At 35.2% G+C, this 22,592-nt stretch overlaps 2 protein-coding genes across 6 annotated transcripts in view; one reads left to right on the top strand and one right to left on the bottom strand.

Annotated features, from left to right (window-relative positions):
* Positions 1–21,669, bottom strand: part of ST7L (suppression of tumorigenicity 7 like) — a 101,972-nt gene extending 80,303 nt beyond the window's left edge. For 3 of the 5 annotated variants that reach the window (XM_025038458.1, XM_025038459.1, XM_006919645.2), the window contains exons 1-6: positions 21,002–21,340; positions 19,181–19,263; positions 14,843–15,005; positions 10,192–10,246; positions 7,124–7,239; positions 1,992–2,070 (exon numbers count right to left, since the gene is read on the bottom strand). In XM_025038458.1, coding sequence (XP_024894226.1) covers positions 1,992–2,070; positions 7,124–7,239; positions 10,192–10,246; positions 14,843–15,005; positions 19,181–19,263; positions 21,002–21,206 — 701 coding nt within the window. In that variant the 5' untranslated portion in view covers positions 21,207–21,340. Of the gene's footprint in view, positions 1–1,991; positions 2,071–7,123; positions 7,240–10,191; positions 10,247–14,842; positions 15,006–19,180; positions 19,264–21,001; positions 21,341–21,531 lie in introns of those variants that run through there. The other 2 variants (XM_025038460.1, XM_015595454.2) reach the window with 2 other exon arrangements.
* CAPZA1 (capping actin protein of muscle Z-line subunit alpha 1) overlaps positions 21,539–22,592 on the top strand; it is a 30,617-nt gene continuing 29,563 nt past the window's right edge. The window contains exon 1 of the mRNA XM_006919647.3: positions 21,539–21,968. Coding sequence (XP_006919709.1) covers positions 21,930–21,968 — 39 coding nt within the window. The 5' untranslated portion in view covers positions 21,539–21,929. The remainder of the gene's footprint in view (positions 21,969–22,592) is intronic.

Raw genomic sequence — 22,592 nt, forward strand, 5'->3', positions numbered from 1 at the left:
ATTTTTTTTTTTTTTAATTTCAGCCATACTTTTCAACTCTAGAATATCTATTTAGTTCCTTTTAATTATTTTTCTATATCTTCATTGATATTTTCTAATGGTGAGACATCTCCTGGTTTCCTTTAGTTATTTGCACATGGCTTCTTTTACCTCTGAGCATATTTAAAATAATTGATTTAAAGACTTTGTCTAGAAAGTCCAAAGTGTGGGCTTTCTCAAGGACAATTTCTATTCATTTCTTTTCTTTTCTGTGTATGAGACATATTCTGTTTCTTTACTTATCTTGTAACTTTCTCTTAAAAACTAGAAATTTCTAGAAACTCTAGAAATCAGATTTCTTCTCCTCCCCAGAATTTGTTGTTGCTAATTTGTAGTTATTTTTTAATGACTTTTCTGACCTAATTTTGGAAAGTTTTATTCTCTATCATGTGTGACCAGTGAAGTCTCTGCTCCTCTAGCTTAGTGGTCTGCCAGTGGTTTAATAAAAGATTGCTGAAAACACCTGGAAACCAAAAAATAAAAAATAAAAAACAAGTCTTTGCAGATGAGTTCTGTGTGTGTTGGGGCACACCTTCAACATTCAGTGAGGCAGTTTACAATTCTCCCTTAGCCTTCAGTATCTGTTTGAGTAGAACCTCAAACTTAGACAGACATGAGAGTACATAGGGCCTTCTTAAGTCTTTTCTAAGCATGTACTCAACCTTGGGCATGAGTGAAGCTTTTGAGATTCCCAGGAATATGTGGGAGCTTTTCAAAACCTTTATTCCCCAAATATCTCATTCCCCAGGCTTTTCCTCCTAAGCTTTCAGGTTCGTCTGGTGTTTACCCCAACTCTTATCCCTTGCCCCAGCCAGCAGGGGCTAATGCATTTGTCTTTAAATGTTTTAACAAATGACCCCCACGGTGTAGCTGTGTCAGTGCTGGGAGAGTTCTGAATTAATGTAAATAAAGGCAAGCCGCTTAAGGTGGTCCTTCAGGAAGCCACCAGACAGGTCAAAATAAACAACCACAATTCTTTGAGAATAAGGTTCATTCCACCTCCTCTGGTAGTAGGAATCTATGCTTAGGATGCAGACTGTTTTCTTCAAAGCTGCCACTGAGCTAAGGAGTGGGGAGTGAGGCCAATATAAGTTAAAACATCACAAAATTCTCTTACAGAAATCCAGCTGTTTTTTTAATTGATTAAGCATTCTCCAGATTGCTATAAACTTTTGATTGATTTCCAGAGTTTCAATAAAGTTGATTTACTGCTTTTGGAATTTCCTATACTGCCATTTTTGTTCCACCTTGGGAAGGTCTTAGTAATAAGGATAATATATCTGGGGTGAGACAGAGGGAGGAAGAACAGGGGACAATGCTAAGTTCATATTATTAAGGGAGCATACCTTGATTAATTCCAGCTGGGGTCATACTTTTATTCTTGGCATTTATTTAGTTTTAGATAAATATTGATTGAGCTGTCCCATTTAAATATTAAGTTAACTTATGATTTTACATTTTGTCTTTTCAAAATATAAAATACAAAGAGCTATTAAAAAAATAAATATTGTTAACATACAAAAAATTGAGTTAAAGCTACATTTTACTTATTTTTAATATCCTTCTCATATCTCCAATCCTATTACAACTAAAGTTCTCAGGGTTGAACAAATGCTTTAAATGAATGATTTAAATGAAAAACAAAAGTAAAACATGTGGCATAAGTATTTTAGTACTCTTTAACTGTCAAATATTACTACCAATCAGATTATCACTCTCCATTTCAAAAAATATTTCTAGCATAATTTCTATTCAAAAGCATAGCTAAGTTTACAATTTCAGAAGGAAAATACAGATGTCAGTGAACAATGAAAATGTTGTCTCTAGTATGCAAAAAAGAGAAAGGGGGCTGCTAATGACTCCAAGCATCTTATGAACAGACAAAGGGAAACAAAATCATTTGCCTGGGTTTCCTTCAAAACAAACTTATTTCCCATATATTTCAAACTTACTCATTGTTTAATTCTAAAGCTTGGTAGGCTGCTTTGATTCGAGCTGGAGGATTTCTTTCCCTCCATGCCTTCTGCATAACTGTAGGAAAAATATTTCAAAAAGTTGATGAGATGGTAAACATAAACAATTTTATGCAAAACGTATGAAGAACAAGCTAGGAGAGTAAACAAAGTCTTAAATAACATGTTCTCAAACATAAGAAACAAGAAATTGGGGTGCTAGCTCACATTAACCTTACAAGAAATTTACATTAAATTTAGGAACCTTCACATATAATAAAAATATACTGCTTCTCTGGTTTATTTGAATAATAACATATAAGGCACTTAATCAAGTTAATTAAATGCATACTAAAACTGATATCAGATTATAATCAATATGAAATATTCTAATTTATCACTTTGAAAAGGTTCTTTGGAACTACTAGAAATATATAAAACACTTAAAGTCTTTGTCTAATCAGTGATTCGATCCAGGAAGAATATTTGAATTTGTATTTTGTATAAAAAGGAGAGGATTAATTTAGAGTATAGTATATTTACGGAAAATATCAATCTCTATTAAGATTCAGTAAAAGCCTGAATTAGAATCTCTCTGGAATAACAATATTAGTTTTGCTCTCATTTAGAGTACCAAATGAAAACTTCACACTAAGTAAAGTTTCTTAAAAATTAAACAAAGTATATTCATGAAACTATCTGGCCTATTTCAAGTTTGATAAGAAAAATAGAGAATCTATGAATGTTGCTTTTGGAACCAAACCTACAACTGTCCAGAAAAAATAATGTGGATAAATTTTGAGTTTTCCTTTGGAAACAAAATATTAGTCTTGGCTTAGAAAATGAGACAATATATTCTACTGTGTAACAAAAATATATTTCTAATATCAAACATGTCATCAGCTAGCTGATAGCTAATACTTCCTAAACTTGACAAATTGATGTTCATCAGAACCCACCTGATAATAACCAGGTAAAGAATAGTATTTTGCTGAAACTTTAAAATGTAACATAAAATTAAGTATATTAGACTTGCCATTTTTTGATGATGGGCTTTCTTCTATAAGTTACATGATATTCACAAGTCAAATTCTGACACTGAATCTTTACCAACATTTTTAATGGTTTGGTATTCTAGTATATTAAATATCATAATTTATTTAACCAATTCTCTTTTGATGGACAATTAAGTTACACCTAATTTTTTACTAAATAGAAATACTGTGATATCCATCTTTCAATATCTACCTTTGTATACCTGGCCAAGAAGCAGAATGGTTGGTTAAAAGATTTTGAATATATATTCCCAAACTCCTCTCAATAAAATTGCATTAATTCACATTACTTCAGGCAATATAAGAAAGTGACTCTTTCTCTACTTCCTTACCAACACATTAGTACATGACAACTATCTCATTTGCATTTGCATTTCTTTTATTTCTAGTAAGGTCATTGAATCCACCTTTAAGCATTTTTTATTTTGTTTTCAACTGCTCTATCCAGCCTTTCAAGATTATTCCTCATAACCAATGTAGTTCTAAGGCAAAGGGGAAGGGAGAAATTTAGTAGAAGAAAGAAAATATATATTTCCTTCTAAAACAAGGTTTAGGACTAATTTAAAGTGAAATGTGGATTTAGTATTCAACTGTCCACTTTAAGAGCTCTTGATATGCTTAAAAAATAACACAAACAGTTAGCAAGTCAATCAAATTTATTTATTTTTCAAGTTACATAATATTCTAATATGCTAAACAAGCAGAAAAGAGAGTAGCATTTAACGCAAGATCAGAGGTCACAAATGTAAGTGCCTGCAAAGACAAGGCAGAAAACAAATGATCTAAAAACACATGCACTATCTAAAGGAGAGAATCACTGCTCAGGTCTAACTGATCACTACCATGTGGAAATGCAGGTCCAGTTTTGCCATATTTTCCAACTTTCAAATAGTGTAAATCTAGCTTTTAATATTAAATATCTTGATTTTTTAAAAATGTTGCAAGAAAATATCATGAAGATAAATTATCAAAAAAACACTACTAGCTGGCCGAGAAATTTGTCACATCACACATCTATACACATTTGTCTTTTCTGAATATGAAACTACAGATAAAAATCGTTATCTTAATGTGAGTGTCTGAAAAGATCAATACGGAACCAACAGACCATTTCTGGATTATCATTCACAGATAAAGTTTGTTTTTTAGTTCAGTCTTTAGCTGGGATTATATGTGCCTCCAGAAATATATGAAACTTTGCAAGGACCAGAATGGAATGCATGGTTTTAAGAAAATCAATTTCTAAAGCCTCAACTTTATGTAATTCTTTCTTTTAAGTGATCTACCTGAAGAATGTTCCTCTGGTCTATGCATCAAGCTGGTTTTCCATTCCTACCCAACATCTGTTTCCCTGCTCCCCAAAGAACATATTTCCTTCTCCTACTTTACAAAAAGAAAGCTTACTTCTCAATTATCATGAACCTTTCCAAGGTGCACTGTCCCAGGGTATAAAAATCTCCAGGTGCCAAAGGAACAATTCCCAGTTCAGGTTTGGAGGCAGCCATTTTTAATCGAGGAATCTATAATAGGGATTCCTGCCTGTCGCTTATTTCTTGTAATAATGAAGCTCAGCATTAGAATTAGGGTATTCTGGCCATTAGATGCTCTGAATTCAAGTATATTGTAGAGTGGGAGGGAGTGATAACAATATTTATCAGTTCCATTTATCAGCATCCCTCTCCCCTTACTACCAAAGAATACATTGCTCCTGAGAGAAGGTCCCCTCACAGTAAGACAAAGGGGGCATTAGTAAGTTAATAACAAAATCAGTCAAATCTTATTTTGGCCAAGTGATAAGCTCTAGGCAAAGCTCCAAGACTTATCTATCTTTCTATCTTATAATCTGAATTCAGAAGAGATGGTTGTCATGAGTGTGCATGTTAACATGTTTATTTGAATTGAAAAATGAAGTCAGACTTTGTCAGAAAGTAAGTCTGATTTGGTTGAAAGGATTGACAGTGAGAACTCACCCAGCCTATTAGGTTATATGGAAGACATTTTCCAAGGTTGAAAGCTCAAAATACATAGCTCCAAGGATTTGACAAAAATATAATTAAAGTACATGATGCCATTTAGCACCTTATAGTCAAAGGGAAACAAAATTTTTAAAAATTTATACAAAAAAGCATTTATTGTGGAAAAGCATATACATGTGGCAAAAGACACTCAAGCTTAAAATAATTACATTGAAATCATATGGAGGTATTGAATGAATATTAATTCAGGAAGAAAAAGGACTTATATAAAATTTACTACTGTTAAAGAGTATTTGTTCATGTATAACAGTGGGTATCAAGTCATTAGATTCCTTGAGATACATTTAAATATAGGGTATTCTAGTTTTATTTTTAAATGTCTATATTTGTATGTCAAAAATCACACTCTGCAATTATTTAACCTTGTGACATCAACTTAAAAATGTGTGAAAGAATACACAGTTTTTCAAAATTCTTTTAGGAGGTATGTGAACAAAAATGTTTTAAGACCACAGCTTTAGTGGATAGCCACGGCTATTATCTGAAAAGCCTGTCAAATCTGCAATTCCGCCTGTGAGAAAGAAGTGAAGCTTTAATTTCCAGAGTCATCTCAGTCCTTAAAGTTAACTTACAATACTGACTTTCTACTGCTGTTATTTCTCCAACACCTACACGTTTGCCATTAATATAAACATTAAGCATATAAACATAAAGCAATTCCTTTTTCTCCTATTCGCAATGAAGCCATTTAATGTAATCATACCAAACATCTGTGGGTTTCCTGCTACCATCCTTAATATATTTAATCCAGCAGAGAGATATCACAATGAACTCGCTTCAATGCTGGAAAACTGGCTATTTTTAGACCTTTATTATTGGTGACTTTCTTCTGCCTATCAATGCAGTAAGTAACAGTGGCAATGTGGTAGTGGTGGTGTAGTGCTTAAGAGCCAGACTGAGTTTGAAACCCAGCTTTATCATTTAACAATTAGATAACTTAGGCATGTTACTTGATTCCTCTTTGCCACCATTTCTTTATTTTTAAAATGATACTGAAAATAGTACCTACCTCATAAAGTGATTGGGAAGATTAAATTAGAACATTTAAATTGCTTAGAACAGTGATTGGTGAATAATAAGTGCTTTACAAGTGTTAGCTATTATTAGTGAAATTGCTTACGCCATCTGTGACACTAAGACCACTCATTCATTCATACTTTCACCAAAGAATAAATATTAATATATACAGTTAGCCAATGTGCTAGATGATAGAGAGTCAAAATGATGAAAATATAGTACCTGCTTTCCAAAGTTTCACACCCTATTAGGGGGGACAAACAGTAAAGCAATACAATAAATGTTTGTGGTCAAATAAATTAACTAAAATTGTTTCATTGAGGTTTGGACTAAGTACTATAGAACTGTAAAGAAGCAAGTGTTTAACTTTGACAGAGGATCCCAGAGGCGGCTTCCTAGAGAATGTAACTTTTAATTTGGATCTTCAAGGATAAAAGAAGGAAGAATAAAAGTAGAAAGATACATAAGGAGGGGCAGGGCATTCAAAGTAGAAGACTAGTTTTGATAAAGATGTCTGTCATTAAGCCATACGTTTAAAAATTCAAATACTCTTTCTATAGAGAAGAGCTGAGAACTAAACAGATATTTCTATGATCTTCCACCACTATACATGCATCTCTAACTTATAACTGGAATAAAATATATCCCATTTTTCTCTACATGCCATGCCCCAATGTTTATACTCTGTCTTACTCTTAATTGCAAGTGTCAATTCCCAGACCAAAATTGGGTACACTGTTCTCTGCAAAAGCAGTTGTTGTATTTGATCTGAAAGATTTTTTTAAGTAATAAAAGAAGTAATTTAGTATTTTAATAAAATATCTTAAATTCTTTGTAAGAAAGAAAAGTAGTATAACAGCTTCGTTTACAATCATAATTAGTTTCAATTTAATCTGGGTTTCTTATCAATAATACAAACAACTCCAGGCCCAATAACTTTGTATATTATAATAAATAATTCTAAACAACTATTAAAGTAATTTCTATGACCACTGTTTACCCCTTGAACAGATATGACACATACCTGTGTCTGAAGGACGTAAAAAGTCTGTGTCACAGGTGAAAAAGGTCTGATGGTCCTGAGCTGACAAATTCATGTCATAGTATGTAAGTGGCTCTTTACCAGTCACCCAAGTGTATCTTTACCAAAACACAAGAAAATACGTAAATTGAATATGAGAAAGCATCTGTCTGCTACAACGGACACTTTAAAATATTCTGCAACAAATTCTATTCAGGATGTTTTAAAAGCTTATTGTAATCAGTAAAATAAGAGATAACCTATACACACTACTTAGAGTATAATAAAACATCAAAAACTAAAAGGGAAAATACTAGAATATTCAACAAACAGTGCTTCAAAATTGGATTTGAAGGGATAAAACAATTTGACTTAGATATATACCTTATTAAATATATACCTCAATAAATTCTCAGTGGGTTAGAATTAAGTTAAGAAAAGTAAACCTACAAAAGAACTAGAAGAAAACACAAGCGGGTTTTTACTAGCAGTGCTTCATGGATTTGAAGGGATAAAACAATTTGACTTAGATATATACCTTATTAAATATACCTCAATAAATTCTCAGTGGGTTAGAATTAAGTTAAGAAAAGTAAACCTACAAAGAAACTAGAAGAAAACACAAGCGGGTTTTTACTAGATGTCAAGATAGCAAAGGGCTTTCAAAGCATAAAAGCAAAGAGAAACTTTTTCAGATTTTACTAAATTAAAAATTTTAACTTTCATATCTCCCTGAGACTCACAATAATAACAGCAAATTAACAAGCCAGCTAATAAATACATTTTTTTCAACAGTAAGCCATATGTATCGCATTGTGTGTTCACAGCCAATTGTTAGATTTCTTTCTGTCACCACATATTTGACCCTTAATAAATACATTTTTAAATTGTCCTATCTTATTAGTAATTAACAAATAGCAAATTAAAATAACTAATTTTTACTTTTCACCTATCAAATTGGTGAATAAATATATGTTGTCAAGGGTGAGGTGGGATGGGGACTATACTGCTGGTATAAATGTAAATTGGCATTTACATTTCTGTTTCCAAAAATCAATTAGGTAGATCAATTAGGTAGATCAATTAGGAGAGAGAGGTAATATCTATCAAGAGTCTTAAAATAGTCACACTTAGCTAAGAGATAGTATATGTAATTCCATTATACCATCCTCTCTACATTTTTACTTGTTTTTGAAATTTTCCATAATCAAAAAGAAGAAAAGATTTAAAAAAGAAAAAACACTGTTCACACTCTTTGATTCAGCAATCCCAGTGCTACAAATCAACCCTAAGGAAATAATCATAGATGTGGCTAAATATTTATATATAAAGATATCCCTCTAGTGGAAATGCTAACAGTGAAATATAATGTGTAACCCAGACAGGGGACCAGTTAGTAAAGTGGTACCTCTATGTAACAGAATATAGTACAACTATTGAAAATTATGTTTTTAAAGAAATTCATGGTTGAAGAAATTCTGTGGGAAATTCACACATTGTGTTAGAAAAAAGGAAGGTAAAACTACATACACATTTTTGATGTTCAAGTTTTGTTTCTATATACACATATAAGAGAGAGACTGAATGCAAATACTAATAGCAGTTATTAGTGATAGGAAAAAGTGATTTTTACTTTCTTTTTCATACATCTTTTTATTTTCTCATTTTCTACCATGAACATGCATACATTTTATAATCTGAAAAAAAAAACTTTAAAAACATATTATAAATGTTATTTATATATGTAATTAAAGACTTTAGATTATTTAACAGTATGAGTTGCCTTGCTATTTAAAGTTTTTAGTTAGTTCGTGAGAAATTATGATGAAGAAAAAAGAAAAAGCAAATTCTTGTTCACTTGGCAGTTTTGCTACACATTCAGAAACCATAAAAACTTATTTATTAACAATCTACATTATTCTCAAAATGATTTAAAACAATTAAAAAATAGAATATACGATATCAAAAACCTAAACTAAAAGTAAATTTAAAAGATTCAGTAAAGTAAAAACAAGAATTGGGCCATAAAATAGAATCTGGATGAAGCTAACATATGAAATGCATACCAGAGTTCTATACATTTGGTAAGGGTTGGCTACAATATGACTCTAAGCTTTGATTATCAACCATTATCAGTACAATTTAGACTTTTACATTAAGACAAAACTAATCATTCAAAAAGAATCATAAGTGTTCCCAATACTAAGATAGAAATTTCTTTTTAAGATCTTTACGAAGTGGACACTGCATAATATAATATGGAATAACCTAAAAACTTTTCAATTAACACAGTGAGAAGTTCAAGGACTTGTTCCATGTATCCCTTAATACAAGCTAATGTCATCTCTCATAGAAGCCTAGCTTTCACTTCCTGTAATTGACTGCCCTACACAATCAAGTCCTTAAACACACGGATTATTGCTTACTCATTTTGCATCCCTCATCATTTTACATAGTGCCCATATATAGTGAACGCATGTTTCTTATTTAATGGATTAAAAAACATGCCCAGTCTACCTACAAGTAAAACATAGCCCTTCTCAAAATAAAAGTAAAATATCTTTGATTATAAGTTTCAAAAGATGTTTTGTCATTTAGAATAAAAACCAGAAGAGAAATGGATACAGTAAAGTAGATAGGAAATAGCTATATAAAACACAATATAAAAATACTATACCCTGTACTGTTGTACAAATGAAGGTCATATTCACATTCAGATTTATATTTTCTAGTGAATCTTCAAGTAAATTTTGAAATTGAGCACACAGGCACAGAAATACACTGATATTTGTAATTTTTTCTTAATCTCATGAATTCTTTGAAAAGGCTTCCATAAACCAGGGGCCAAATGTACATTCATTATGTATCATGAACATATGGTTTGAAGCAATGTTTCTCATGATTATAAAAGTCAAGATGCTGCCAACTAAACTTTGGACTAATCATTTTATCTTATTATATATCAGTACCTCCAACTAGAAGAGCTGTGCAATATTTATAAAAACAAATGTTTCCATGACACTTTTACTCTGAAACCAATGCCATAATCATACAGAAAGCAAATGTAATACCTCCTATATTCTGCTCCTCTGAAAAGGTTTAGAGGGTTTCTCCATACCTTGCATTCTAAAAAAAAAAAAAACAAAGGCAAAAGGGGAAGAAATGAGACAAGTTAATCAAATCCAGTTAAATCTTAATTTCATCAACATTTATTGTATAGTCACTGTATGCTAAGTACAGTACTTAACCACAGATAGCACAAAGATAAATAAGACATGGATCACCCCTGCTGTCATGAGGCATACTGTTAAATCTAGTCATTCTCTTATTTCTGTCTTCAAAGCATTTGGTTCATAATTCAATTATAGCACTTAATATATTACAATGTGATTATCTGTTTGGTTTTCAGTTTCTCCCTTTTAAATATAAGTTCTTAACTTTGTTCAATTTTCTACATTTTCCTGGAGCCTGGCACAGTATTTGGAACTAACTTATTTAAATGAATAAATGTAGCATGAGAATTATGTAAACTACCACCTAAACTGTGTTTTATTCCAAGAGAAAAACAGGAAGTGACTAATTTTGCTCTGGAGAAATTAGAGAAGGCTTTAGAAAGGTGACATTTGAACTGATATTGAATCACTATAAAAGTTGAGCAGAAGGTTGCCAATAAAGAAGCAAAGTATCATAAAACCACACAACACAGTTAGACTAGAGCATAGGGCAGGTGGCGAGAGGGCAAGCTGTAAACGAGACTAGAAAATAGGATGGAGGAAATTGATGAAGGAGCTTATCTACCACGTAGAGTTTAGATATTTTCCTTCATCAATCAGAAGTTACCAAAGGTTTATCACCAGAAAAATAACAAATATCAGATCTTTGTTTAGATTAGCAATTCTCAAAGTATGATTCATAGAACTGCAAAGTAACAAATCTTTTCATAATAAATGCTAAGACATTATTTGCCTTTTTAACTGTGTTGACTTGACCTCAACCCTGAGAGTGAGAGCTTCCTTAAATTTTGTGTCCCAGGCACCTGACTTGCTTCACCCTGGTTCCAGTCCTGCAAAGTTGAGCCGATGGTGCAAAATCAATGGTGTGTAAAACTGCTAATACTTTAGCATGAGTCAAGGCAGTGACACCAAATTGTACAAGGCATCACCATATTCGTTAGCTCCTTACCCCAATCAACAAGGCAATACCAAGTATGATGATTGTCACCAGTATAAATAATTGTTTTTTGAGTTGAACTGGCCTTTTTTTTTTTAATTCATGGAATATCATTTTTATTTGAAAGAGCCACCAAGAGGAAAACTTATAGTTATTACATGAATACCTGGCAGACATTTTCTCAAAGATGAACAAAGTGGGTCTGCCAACTTCACGGAAGAAAAAACAGTATTTGCTGCCAATGATAAAATTGGAGCTTTTGGGTAAATATTAGAATTTTGAAAAACCTGTATCTGCTACTGTGAGCCTGGCAATTTCCCAATATTCTTCTGTGAGATTGGTGGTATTAACAAATGTGATTTTTTAAAACCATGTAATAAAATGTGTCAACATCTAGAAGATATACATAACTCAGTGAACAAATGTTCTAAATAACAAATGTACAATGTTATAAAATTATGCATAAGTAAAAGACCCATTCAAAATGTAAGATATACCAATGGATTTTAATGTAACAGAGAGTGAAAAGTTCATTGGTATACTTCAGATTACACATTGCAACTAAACTTTAAGAAAGTACTTCTTAGAAAGTTTTGGTATAGTATCAAAAAAGAATATCCACAATTTTCTGAAAAAGTTATTAAAATACTCCTCCCTTTTCCAACCAAGTATGTGTACGACCATATTTTCTTTATATACTTAAACCAAAACAATATATCACAAAAGACAATGTAGAAGCAGATATGAGACTAAGCTGTCTTCTATTAAGCTAGACATTGAAGAGATTTAAACAAATGTAAAACAATGACAGTATTCTGACTAAAATTATTTTTCAAAATAGCTCAGGCTGCCATAACAAAATACCACAGACTGGGTAGCTTAAACAATAGAAATTTATTTTCTTACAGCTCTGAGATCTGGAAAGTCTGAAATTAGGGTGCCAACATGGTCAGGTTCTGGTGAGAGCTCTTTATCTTGAAGATGGCTGCCTTCTCCCTGTGTCTTTACATGTCTCCTCAAGTGGTGGAGAGAGAAATTGATCTCTATTTTCTTTTTCTTATAAAGCTATCAGTCATATCAGATTAGGACCCCACCCTAAGAACCTCATTTAACCTTACTTACCTCCTAAAAGTGCTATCTCCAAATATAGTTACATGAGGGGTTAGGACTTTAACATATGAATTTGTAGAACAGACACGGTTCAGTCCATAAAATTATGTTAACATGCAATGGGTTTATTGTTATTTTAAAATAATTAAGAAATATTTTTTAAAAGTTCTCTTTAATTTCTAATAAAATAAGTATTGAGGATATAATAAACATATAAACAAAAGCTCTTTACGGTCCTCATTTTTAAGAGTGTAAGGAATTCATGAATCGAAAAAGTTTTGAGAACCACTTTTCTACAAAGTAAGGAAAAGAATGTACTAAAAGGAGAAGTAACCAGTTAGAATACTATAGCAACAGTCTATATAAGAGATGTTGAGGGCCTAGATATAGCGCAATGAATGTTGAAATAAAAAAAGGTAGGATAGAGTCAAAATAATTTTCAAGAAGAATCAATAGAATATGATGGGGGTCAGTTGTTTGGAGAAGGAAGGGGAAGTAAAAGAGATACAATCTGAAACAAATCATAAAAGTTTCTGGTATGGGAATTAGGTACCATTACCAGATTTCAATAGCAGGGAGGCTTATTGAAAGAAGATAATTAAGAAATTTCATTTTGAACAGAGTTCAGGGTGCTTAGGTCCATCACAGGTGGAGATTTCCAGCAAAGAGTTAGAAATGTGCGTCTAGAACTTAAAAGAGAGCTTGGGAGTAAAAAATTTTACATTGGTTCACTCAGCATATATGTCTGTGGAAGATAACATACAACAAGATACAGTTACCCAGAGAGAGAAAGCAGAACCTAAGAACTCTGACTCACTTTCAGGTCACTTCAAGTGTTTCTTCTGTGAAACATTTTGTGGCCCTCTTTCTAAGGATTCTAAGAATAACTAACTACTCTCTCTTTTCTGTTACCACAGTATCTTCTATATACTCAACGTAAGTATTTTTATATTTTTTGCCACCACTTATTAATATGTCTGTATCCTGTACCAAGCTGGAATGTTCTTAAGGTTATCTTCACTCTCATTATGCAATGGTATGCTCAATCTTACAACAGAGAATAAGATTATATAACACATCACTGTTATAATTATTTATATACTGGACTCTGAAATTCTTCAGAACAGATCTATGTCATATTCATCTTAATATATCTCATTGTTAGGAGTTCTGTAATTATTTTATGAAAGGGGAGAGAAAGGAAAAGGAGAAAGAAAATTACCATTATTCCTTCCTGTACTCTTGAAGGCTACCAATCCCATCCCTACTATTCCTGGTCAAAATGCACTCATGCTTCAGGGCTCGGCTTAAATGGTACTTTCTCAGAGACCTTCCCTGACCATATCCAAAAAATGCCAGCAACTACACTCAGGTATTTTTCTGCTAAACCCTGTAAACCAGCAGTCCCCAACATTTTTGGCACCAGGGACCAGTGCTCCTATGAGAATCTAATTAATGCCTGATGATCTGAGGTAGAACTGAGGTGGTGATGTTAGCGCTGGGGAGCAGCTGCATATACAGATGAAGTTTCACTAGCTCGCCAGCCGTTCACCTCCTGCTGTGTGGCCTGGTTCCTAACAGGCCACAGACATGTACCGGTCTGTGGCCAGGAGGTTGGGGACCCCTGCTGTAAACTCTATATAACTATAGTGGTTATGTTTATTGAACAAATGAGACATATGGCAATCTATGGAATTAATTCATTTGTATTATTACTATATGATTATGACCTATACCAAATGAAATGAATAATTCAAAACTGTCATTTCTATTTGGCTTTGAAAATTTTGCTTTCCTAATTGCATATTAATAATATACTTTGTATTACTATAGAAGAAAAGTCAAAGTATGACAATGGACTATCCATAATGAATAACTGAGATTTTGATGTTTTTGTAAACATATTGAGAATAAAAAGCATTTTTCCAAACTTTGCTCTCTTGGCAGAGATGGCTAATTGTCTCTGTTCTCTTCTTTATCTAACAGGACCCCTTGATTATTAGCTAGGCATATGTAGACTGAAAAAATGATTACAATTTCCAGCTTCCTTTACAGTTAGTTGTGGCCATGTGATGAAGGTCTGACCAGTAGGAAGCAAGCTGAAATAGTATGTAACACTTCTGGGAAGTGTCTTTGACTGCTGTGGGGTGGGGTAGGGGGAAAGGGTGTCCTTCTGGCCTATTCTCCTTGCTGCTGATTGGAATGAGGATATGATAGCTGAAGCCAGAGCAACTGTCTTGGACCACAAGGAAAAACTGTATTTGGAGACAGCAGACTAACAACATAGTAGTCTGGGTTTCTGATGATCTTTCTTCTTCCTTTTGGCATGGATTACCTATATTTACATGAAAGCTAAACTTCTCTGTTGTGAGTTTTCTATCTCCCACAGCCAAATACAATCTTAACTAAACAGCTCTGAAAACACATTAGATAAGTAGTCACCTGACAAATTCTGTCTGCTGGTTTCACTTTCTCTGTTGCTGGAAGGAGAACCTGGCTCTGAAATGCTGCTTTCTGTTCCTCCCATCAATGGTCGCAAATGGCTTACAGACACTTGTTCAATAAAAGATGTGCCATGTTTATGGAAGTACCACCATTCAAATATCTGTGACAAACAGAAAACATCCTACACTTAAAAGAGAACTGATGAGCAGATATATGAGCTCAAATTAAAATATTATTTCAAGATGTCCCTGTTTAATTCAGCATTTTAAACGAGCTCTCCTTCCAAAAAATAAGCTAAACACAAGATTCTGCAATAACACATGCCAAGCAAAAGTGAAATAGCTTTTTCATGGTTTTGTAATGAAATTTAGACAAGCTTAGGCAAAACTAGAAGAAATACATCTGTAAATAAAGCATTAAAAAATAAAATGTTTATAAATAATCTAACCCTGTTATATTACATTGTCATTTTATTCCATCCATAGCATAAAGAAAAAAAACAAGTCTGAAAAAACTAGCATGGTGGATTAAGCACTAGACTAGGATTAGAATGCTCACATTTGATTCCCAATTCAGCTACATATTAGCTTTGGGCAAGTCACTTAACCTCTAACCTCTCAGAGCCTCAATGTCCTATTAAATGTGGTTAACAAGAATTATAAGTGCCTTTTGAGCAATAAAGTATTATTCCAGTGTTTGCAAGTATTGTTAACATAGGTTAAGAGTCAGGTTGAACCACTTAAAAATCAGGATATTAGGAATGTAGTCACTAATACTATGACAACTAAGTATAGTGTTAGATGGGTCCTAGATTTATTGGAGTGATCATTTTGTAAGTTATATACATGTCTAATCAACATAGTGTCCACCTGAAACTAATATAATATTATATGCCAACTGTAATTGAAAAAAATATTTTTAAAAAATCAAGATATTCATTTCTTTCTGCTTCTATAGTTTATCACTGTTTCAAAAAGAGGAATCAAAAGCAGCTCTGTGAACTAGCAGAATGTTTCATACTTTAGACACTCCAACCTTCTCGACTCCCTCCGCCTGGCTCCTTTGGGTTGCAGCTTAAATGACACATCCTCGGGGAACTTTTTCTGAACCATGGAACAGAAAGCTATGATATGTACTCCCATTGGATCCTGGGTTTTTCTTTCAGAATAATCTTTTCACTTGTACTAATTAAACAACTGATTTTGTTGCTATTCTTCAAGCTCCCAAGCATATTACCCCTACAGGAATAAGTAACAAACAGCACAGCTAGTTTCCTCATTTCCTTGAGATCTTTACTAAAGAATCACTATTTCAAAGAGGCCTTCACTTGCTTCCCTGTCTAAAATTTCAACCTTCTCCTCTGATATTTCATATGACTTTTTCTGCTTCATTTTTTTCCTTTAGCACTTATCACTAATAGTAAGAACATACTATTTGTTTTACTTATCTTTTATTACATATTGCTCTAATATAATGTAAGCTCCATGAGGACAGGGACTTTTTTGTTTTTACTGCTATAAGCCCAGTGCTTAGAAACAGTGTGTGGCACCTAGTAGGTATTCAATAAAAACTGTCAAATGAATTAATCAATGTCCATTATCGCCTTCTAGACCAAATTCCATGAGGACAGAATCTGTGTATGTCTGCTTACCATAGCATCCCCAACACCTAGAAGAGTGCCTCAGAGATGAAAGGACTTTATAATTTAAACCTGTTTGAATAACTAGTAACTAGTTTTCTATGTTTTGATTGTACAATAACTTTAATATCTTCCTCTTCTTATTTATAGAGCATTTCCCTTAAAAAAATCAACTGACAGATTATCTTCCTGCCAAATTAATGGACAAATATATTATTTTATTTAAAGAATAAACAAACACAATCACAACTACCTAAAGGCCATCTCTCTCTCTCTCGCGCTCACACACACACACACACACACACACACACACACACACACAATCTGTTTTCAAACCTTTAGAAATGTTATTCTTTGCTTCAGGAAACAATAGAACAAATATGTTACAATGGTGCCAAAAATATGTGGTCATTTTGCACTACATTGCAGCCCAATTACTCTATTGACTAGAGCATTTTCAGGACATTGCTAGGAAATCAAGGTGCAGACTTTATTCTATCAGGCCACTAATGTTTTATGCTCAATCTAGAACAGCTTCTCTTTCTGCTCACTTTTATTGAGTTAGCAGGCAGTTCACCACCACCAAATATGGCCCTAGTTTGGTTCTACCATGTTTTACTAAGAAGTAGAATGAAACTTCTTTAAAACAACCAGAAGAAATCACACAAGCAGAAATTATTCACGTGACAGAAAAGACAAGATTTATATTGGATCATAGTCAGGGACAGTAATCACAAAGGCAACAATTACAAACTGTCCTTCACTATATGAAGAATAGGTAGTTGTTTATTAATATGTTATGAGTCTTTTTCAAGTTCAGAGTCAACTTTTTAATACAAATTAAATGAGCAATGATAATAATTACCAATATTTATTAAGCATTGTGCTAAGTTTTTTACATGCATGATATCATTTAATCCTCACGACTGATTTTAGAGATGACACATAGTCTAGGTTTAAATAACTAGCTCTGGTTCACACCACCAGGACTTGGTAGAACTGGGGTTCTTACTCAGGTCTGCCTGATTTCAGAGTTTCTAGCCAATATACAGACTGCCTTCCAATCATACTTTAGTATATATGTATAATTAAGTGTGTGTGTGTACAAGTTTAACAATTCCAGGTGGTAAAAGAAATTATAAACATAACCTTTGCTGATGAAAACTCATTAATATTACAAGAGTAATGACACAGTTTAACCTTTAAAATGTTTTCTATTGCCTAATTTAAAAAATTCGGTTTAAAAAGATAAGATGTATAATATATAAGTTTTCTCCCCTTATATATAAGGAGATTAAGACTCAGAGAATTTATGTGACTTGCCCAAAGTTATCTGCTAGTAAGTGGCAGAGTCAAGACTCAAAACAACATCTTCTAGTACTAAGACCAAGGCATTTTCTACTACATCATTGTTCAAAGATAGTTTATTTTCTTTATTTAGACTTTTATATTCTATTGACTAAGTATGCTAAAATATGCTTAATTTGGAGTGGGTTTTATGAATCGATAAATATTGAGGCTTCTATTAACCCACAGTTTCATCCTGAATTCCTCAATAATATTTTTAAGTCAGGAGAAAAATCCCTTTCTTGTCTGGCATTTCACTTAAACAAAATGGTCAAGTATTAGTCATTATAAAAAAAAAGACAAAGCCTAAACACTCCAATACAAATGTCATTATTTCTACTATAGCTGGAGAGCACCACCTAGAGATAAGAAAAAAAAATACAGAAAAATTCATTGGCCGTGTATGCCATAATACTTCCTAAGATTTTTATCTGTAGTATTTTTCTGAAGCTTACACTAGGAAACACTAGTTGCTAGGGATGATAATAAAGATTATAAAATTTAAAAAAAATTTTTTTTGAATTAAAAATGTTAGCTTGGTCAAATAAGACAAGAAAAAGCTGAATTAAAGTTAAACAGGTTTCTTTATTGTGGGACCTCTCAGAAAAATAGCCAAAATTCATTAAGTGTTCCTCTGAGTTAGCTACCAGGTTGTTACAAGTTTTGCACACATTATCTTACTTAGTTCTCATAATCCTGTGAGGTAGATACTATTATTACCCCCAGTTTATACAGGAGGAAATTGGGGCACAGAAAATTAACTTGCTCTAAGTCATACCACTAAAGTGATGGTTAGCCTGACTCCAAATCCCCGCTCTTAAACACTCCAGAGAAGATAACGGGCAGCCTGTATAGGCTTTAATCAAGACACAGATAAATTTTTAGTCTGCCCAATGTTGCCACATTAAACTATTGCAAGATTTTATATAAAAACTTGTGTACCCAGGTTCTCTTGAAATCGTTTGGAAAATTGCAAGATCTGGTAATAATAGTCTGTAAATCTACCTGGCAACAATAATCTTTAGCCCTTTCTAGAAGGAGCACAATGCATTGTCCAGTTTACTCAGTCCTCAAAGTAAATAAAGAATTCAGTTCTTGTACTCTGCCCAAGTCGCTTATTTTTGTTACCATGTTGAGCCCTGCAGGCATTTAGTCGCAACCTACCTCCCAATCTCCTACAATAATTTATACACAAATGAATACTGTCAATTTCTAAAAGTGGAGGGAGAGGCAGTGTTTTTTCAAATGTTGAACACATCATCTACAAGTATCTATAATTATTGCAACTATGTAAAGAGAGTTGATCTTTAGATAAATACCAAAGCATGAAAGTAATGGAAACTACTTACAAATATTAGTCCTGATATCAAAGAAGATGTCCCTGTAAGTGCCACATAGAATTTGGGTGTCAATGAATTTAAAAATAGTGTCACTGCCAAGAAGAAAAAAAAAAAATCAAAGTTTAAAAATGCAAATTCAAAATACTCAAGTTACAAATACACAGGTGTGTTTAATAAAAGTAGAACATAAGTGCATTAACATCTATTACTAGATTCATTTAAGTTGTAATTTTTTAAAAACTACTTTAAAGTCCCATTGTATCATATCTTAAAAATGCCTTTGCACATGTAAGGGTAAGATTTTAGAATGCTGATTTGTTAAATAAGCAAGTCAAAATGAGATAATTTAGTTTGCCTTGAGAATAAAACTAATAATTTATAAATCCTAATTTAGATAAGAACTTTTGTAAATCTATAAGGATAAGCCAAACATTCTGTTACAAAGAGTTAACAAAGCTCCCTAATTATTTTGGTGAGACACAAACCAGAGGTTCAAATTAGAGAGAAGGAAACAATGTATTTGGTAGTCAGCTAGAGAGGGAAAATAGCCCAAAGAGAACAGCAACAGAGACCACCCCTCTCCAGTGCACCTGACTGGCCAAAACCCTGGACCAGATTGTTCACTTCAAATAATTTTCATAAATATTTGGGGTTTTAGAAAGAAATTAAAATGTATTATAGTCAACTACTCTCATCTAAAAGGTGAATCTACTTAACACGGAGAAAAATGATAAACTCAATGAATTTCATTTCACTGAGTATAAAAACCACTAGTAAGCACTTCATACCGTTAGACACCAAATTAACTCAGTCTAGAAGGCCAGTTTATTTAGCTTGTTTAGTGTGTGAGTTATATCTGAATTTACATATTACTATGTTCTAAAAAGCACAAAATATTTTGGAATACTACATCACGGTCTTTCAGGTTATCTCATGGAATAGAAAAGGAGACATTTGCCTTTTCTTGGTGCAGAAAAATAAACCACAATACTGTCACAGTCATCACATAACAGAAATACTTCCATCTTATTTTGAGGTTGCTGTTCAGAGCCTGAAATATTATAATGACATGGTAAAAGGCCCTGGCTTCCATCCACTTTGTCCTGGATACAGCTAAAGGGTAGTGTTTGCAGAACCCACGGGCATCATCACCTCTCACATGTCTTTGCATTTCGGCCCAGACTACAGAGCAAACTCTCTTCAAATGTTCAAAGAACCAAGGAAAGAACCCACTGCTGTTTATTGCTCTCTACTTCCTGTACTTTTTTATTACTCAAGGTAATAAACAAAGACAAAAATATGAGAAAAAGTGTGTCTTGATAGAACTATTTTAAAACATGAGTATGGTTGGCTGAGAACATGGCATTTTTTCTTTTAGATCTAGGAATACGCAAGCGCTCGTCTTTGTCGTCTCGGGTGTGGGTATTGAGCTGAGCCGCGGGGTCTCAAAGGAATGATTTTTCAAGGGATCCTACCAACGGTGGGGGTGTATATAAATTCTTTATCCAAGTCTGAAAATGCTCTCGTCAGTCCTACCACCTGAAGCTTACAGCTTATCGGGTGGCTTTTCCTTGGGTAAACGAGGACCGGGCAGAGAGGGCGGATCTTAAGAGCTCTAGGGAGGAGCCCGTAGCTGCAGCTCGGGTTTGACAGTCAGCTGCGGAGTTGCGGCCCAAGGGGGGCGAGGGGGAAGGGGGACCCCACTTGGTCGCGCACCACCGACTCATTCTCTCAGACCCTCCAGTGACTACTGAGTCTCCGCTCTTTGGCCCTTGCCCCGGCACCTCTCCTGGCTCCCCACCCGTCCCCGGGGAGGTCTGGGCCTCTCACCCGCTGCCAAATTCTCACACAGCCTCAGCGGGACCCTCAGAGCGTAAAGCAGCCCCAGCCCCGCCACGAACCACAGCGAGGCCCCAGTCCCCGCCAGCCCGGCCCGCAGCCGTTCCCTCCAGCCCAGTGGCGGGCTCAGGCCAGAGGCAGGTGCTGGAGAAGCCGCAGCAGTCGCTGCTTCACTCAAGCCGTCACCGTCCGCCATCTTGCCGCTCCCTCAGGCGCCGGGAACTGGGAGGGGGAGAAGGGCAGGAAACCGGGAGTCGGGAATCCTGGGATTGTGGCGGACCCGAAGTCGGCCTCTGTGAAGGCTGAGTCCCACAGGGAACGGAGACCGATATTTGTAAGGTGGAGCGCCCCAGGACTGGGGCTTCCTATTCCTTCGAAAGGGCTGGAAGGGGCAGACAGCGGCACCTATTCTGGAGGAACTGGACTGAGATGTGCCCCCGGAGTGAAGTGGTTTTGCTTCCATACAAGTGAGGGTCACCTTTAACCCCACCCCGCTTCCTGTGGTTGGAAAAGCTACTGACCGAGCAGGGGCACTGCAGCTCTTAGCCTTTTGGACTCGGCTGCCATGGAAATCACTGGTACTGGGAAAACCTATAGGAGTAGCAATCGCTGTTTAGTCGGATGGAGCTCGGGCGCCAAGAACAGTCGAAACACTCCCGCGTCCCATAGCTGAATGGGGGAATGAATGAAACTCAGGGCGAAAGCTAACGGACTTAAAAGTCGTTTAAGACAAAGCGCACTCCCTGGGGCGCTGGCGCTCAGAGCCATCCCCCCCTACTCCCGCCCGTAACTGACATGGCGCCTTCTCGGTCGGCGTTTCCGGGCGGGTCCTTCCGACGGCCCCCGCGGTGATTCCATCACTCGGCTTCCTTCCCGGCCTGCCTCGCGCCGGGGCCGGGCTGGGCCAGAGCTGCCCAAGATGGCCGACTTCGAGGATCGGGTGTCGGATGAGGAGAAGGTAAGGGGTCCGCCTCTCTCTCTCATCTCCTTCCGCCAAAGGGAACAGGGGCCCGACCCTGCTGCAGTGGGAACCCTGGAAGTGTCCCCCAGGAGAAAGAAGCTTCTTAGCCTGTGCTGGCAGACGCTCTCCGCAGTTGGGACGCTTTCCTTTTGAGGGGCTTTTCTCGGGCTCACGGTGGCCCCTGTTCCCCATTCTTCAACTCTCTTTTCCTTCGGGGCCTGAGGCACAGCCCAGTGGCTTTCCTGAAAGAGGAGACTTGCCTTATTAAATCTTGACTATGGACTCTTCACTGTAATTAAGAGAGGAGGCGATGGTGATGTCGCGACGTATCAAGAAGCAGTTATTTTACCGCCTTTAGCTGTTAGGGCTCACCTCATCCCCCCTCCCCCATTTTTAGATATGATTGAGGCTAGTTTAGGGCGAGTCACTTCCTGGTCAGAGTGGCCTCTTAACTTCCTTTTTGCTCCTCCTTCCCCAGGAAGTGATTTTGCTGTCACGACTCCTCGACAGGGAGAGGTCCCCATGTGTTATCCGTCTCTGGACACATCCACCCTCTTTTCTGACTTACAGGCTGAACTAATTCACAGTAATGTGTAAGCTTCAGGACATTTGATTCAGATT

Source organism: Pteropus alecto, unplaced genomic scaffold (assembly GCF_000325575.1).
Source record: "Pteropus alecto unplaced genomic scaffold, ASM32557v1 scaffold106, whole genome shotgun sequence".
NCBI classification, from domain to species: domain Eukaryota; kingdom Metazoa; phylum Chordata; class Mammalia; order Chiroptera; family Pteropodidae; genus Pteropus; species Pteropus alecto.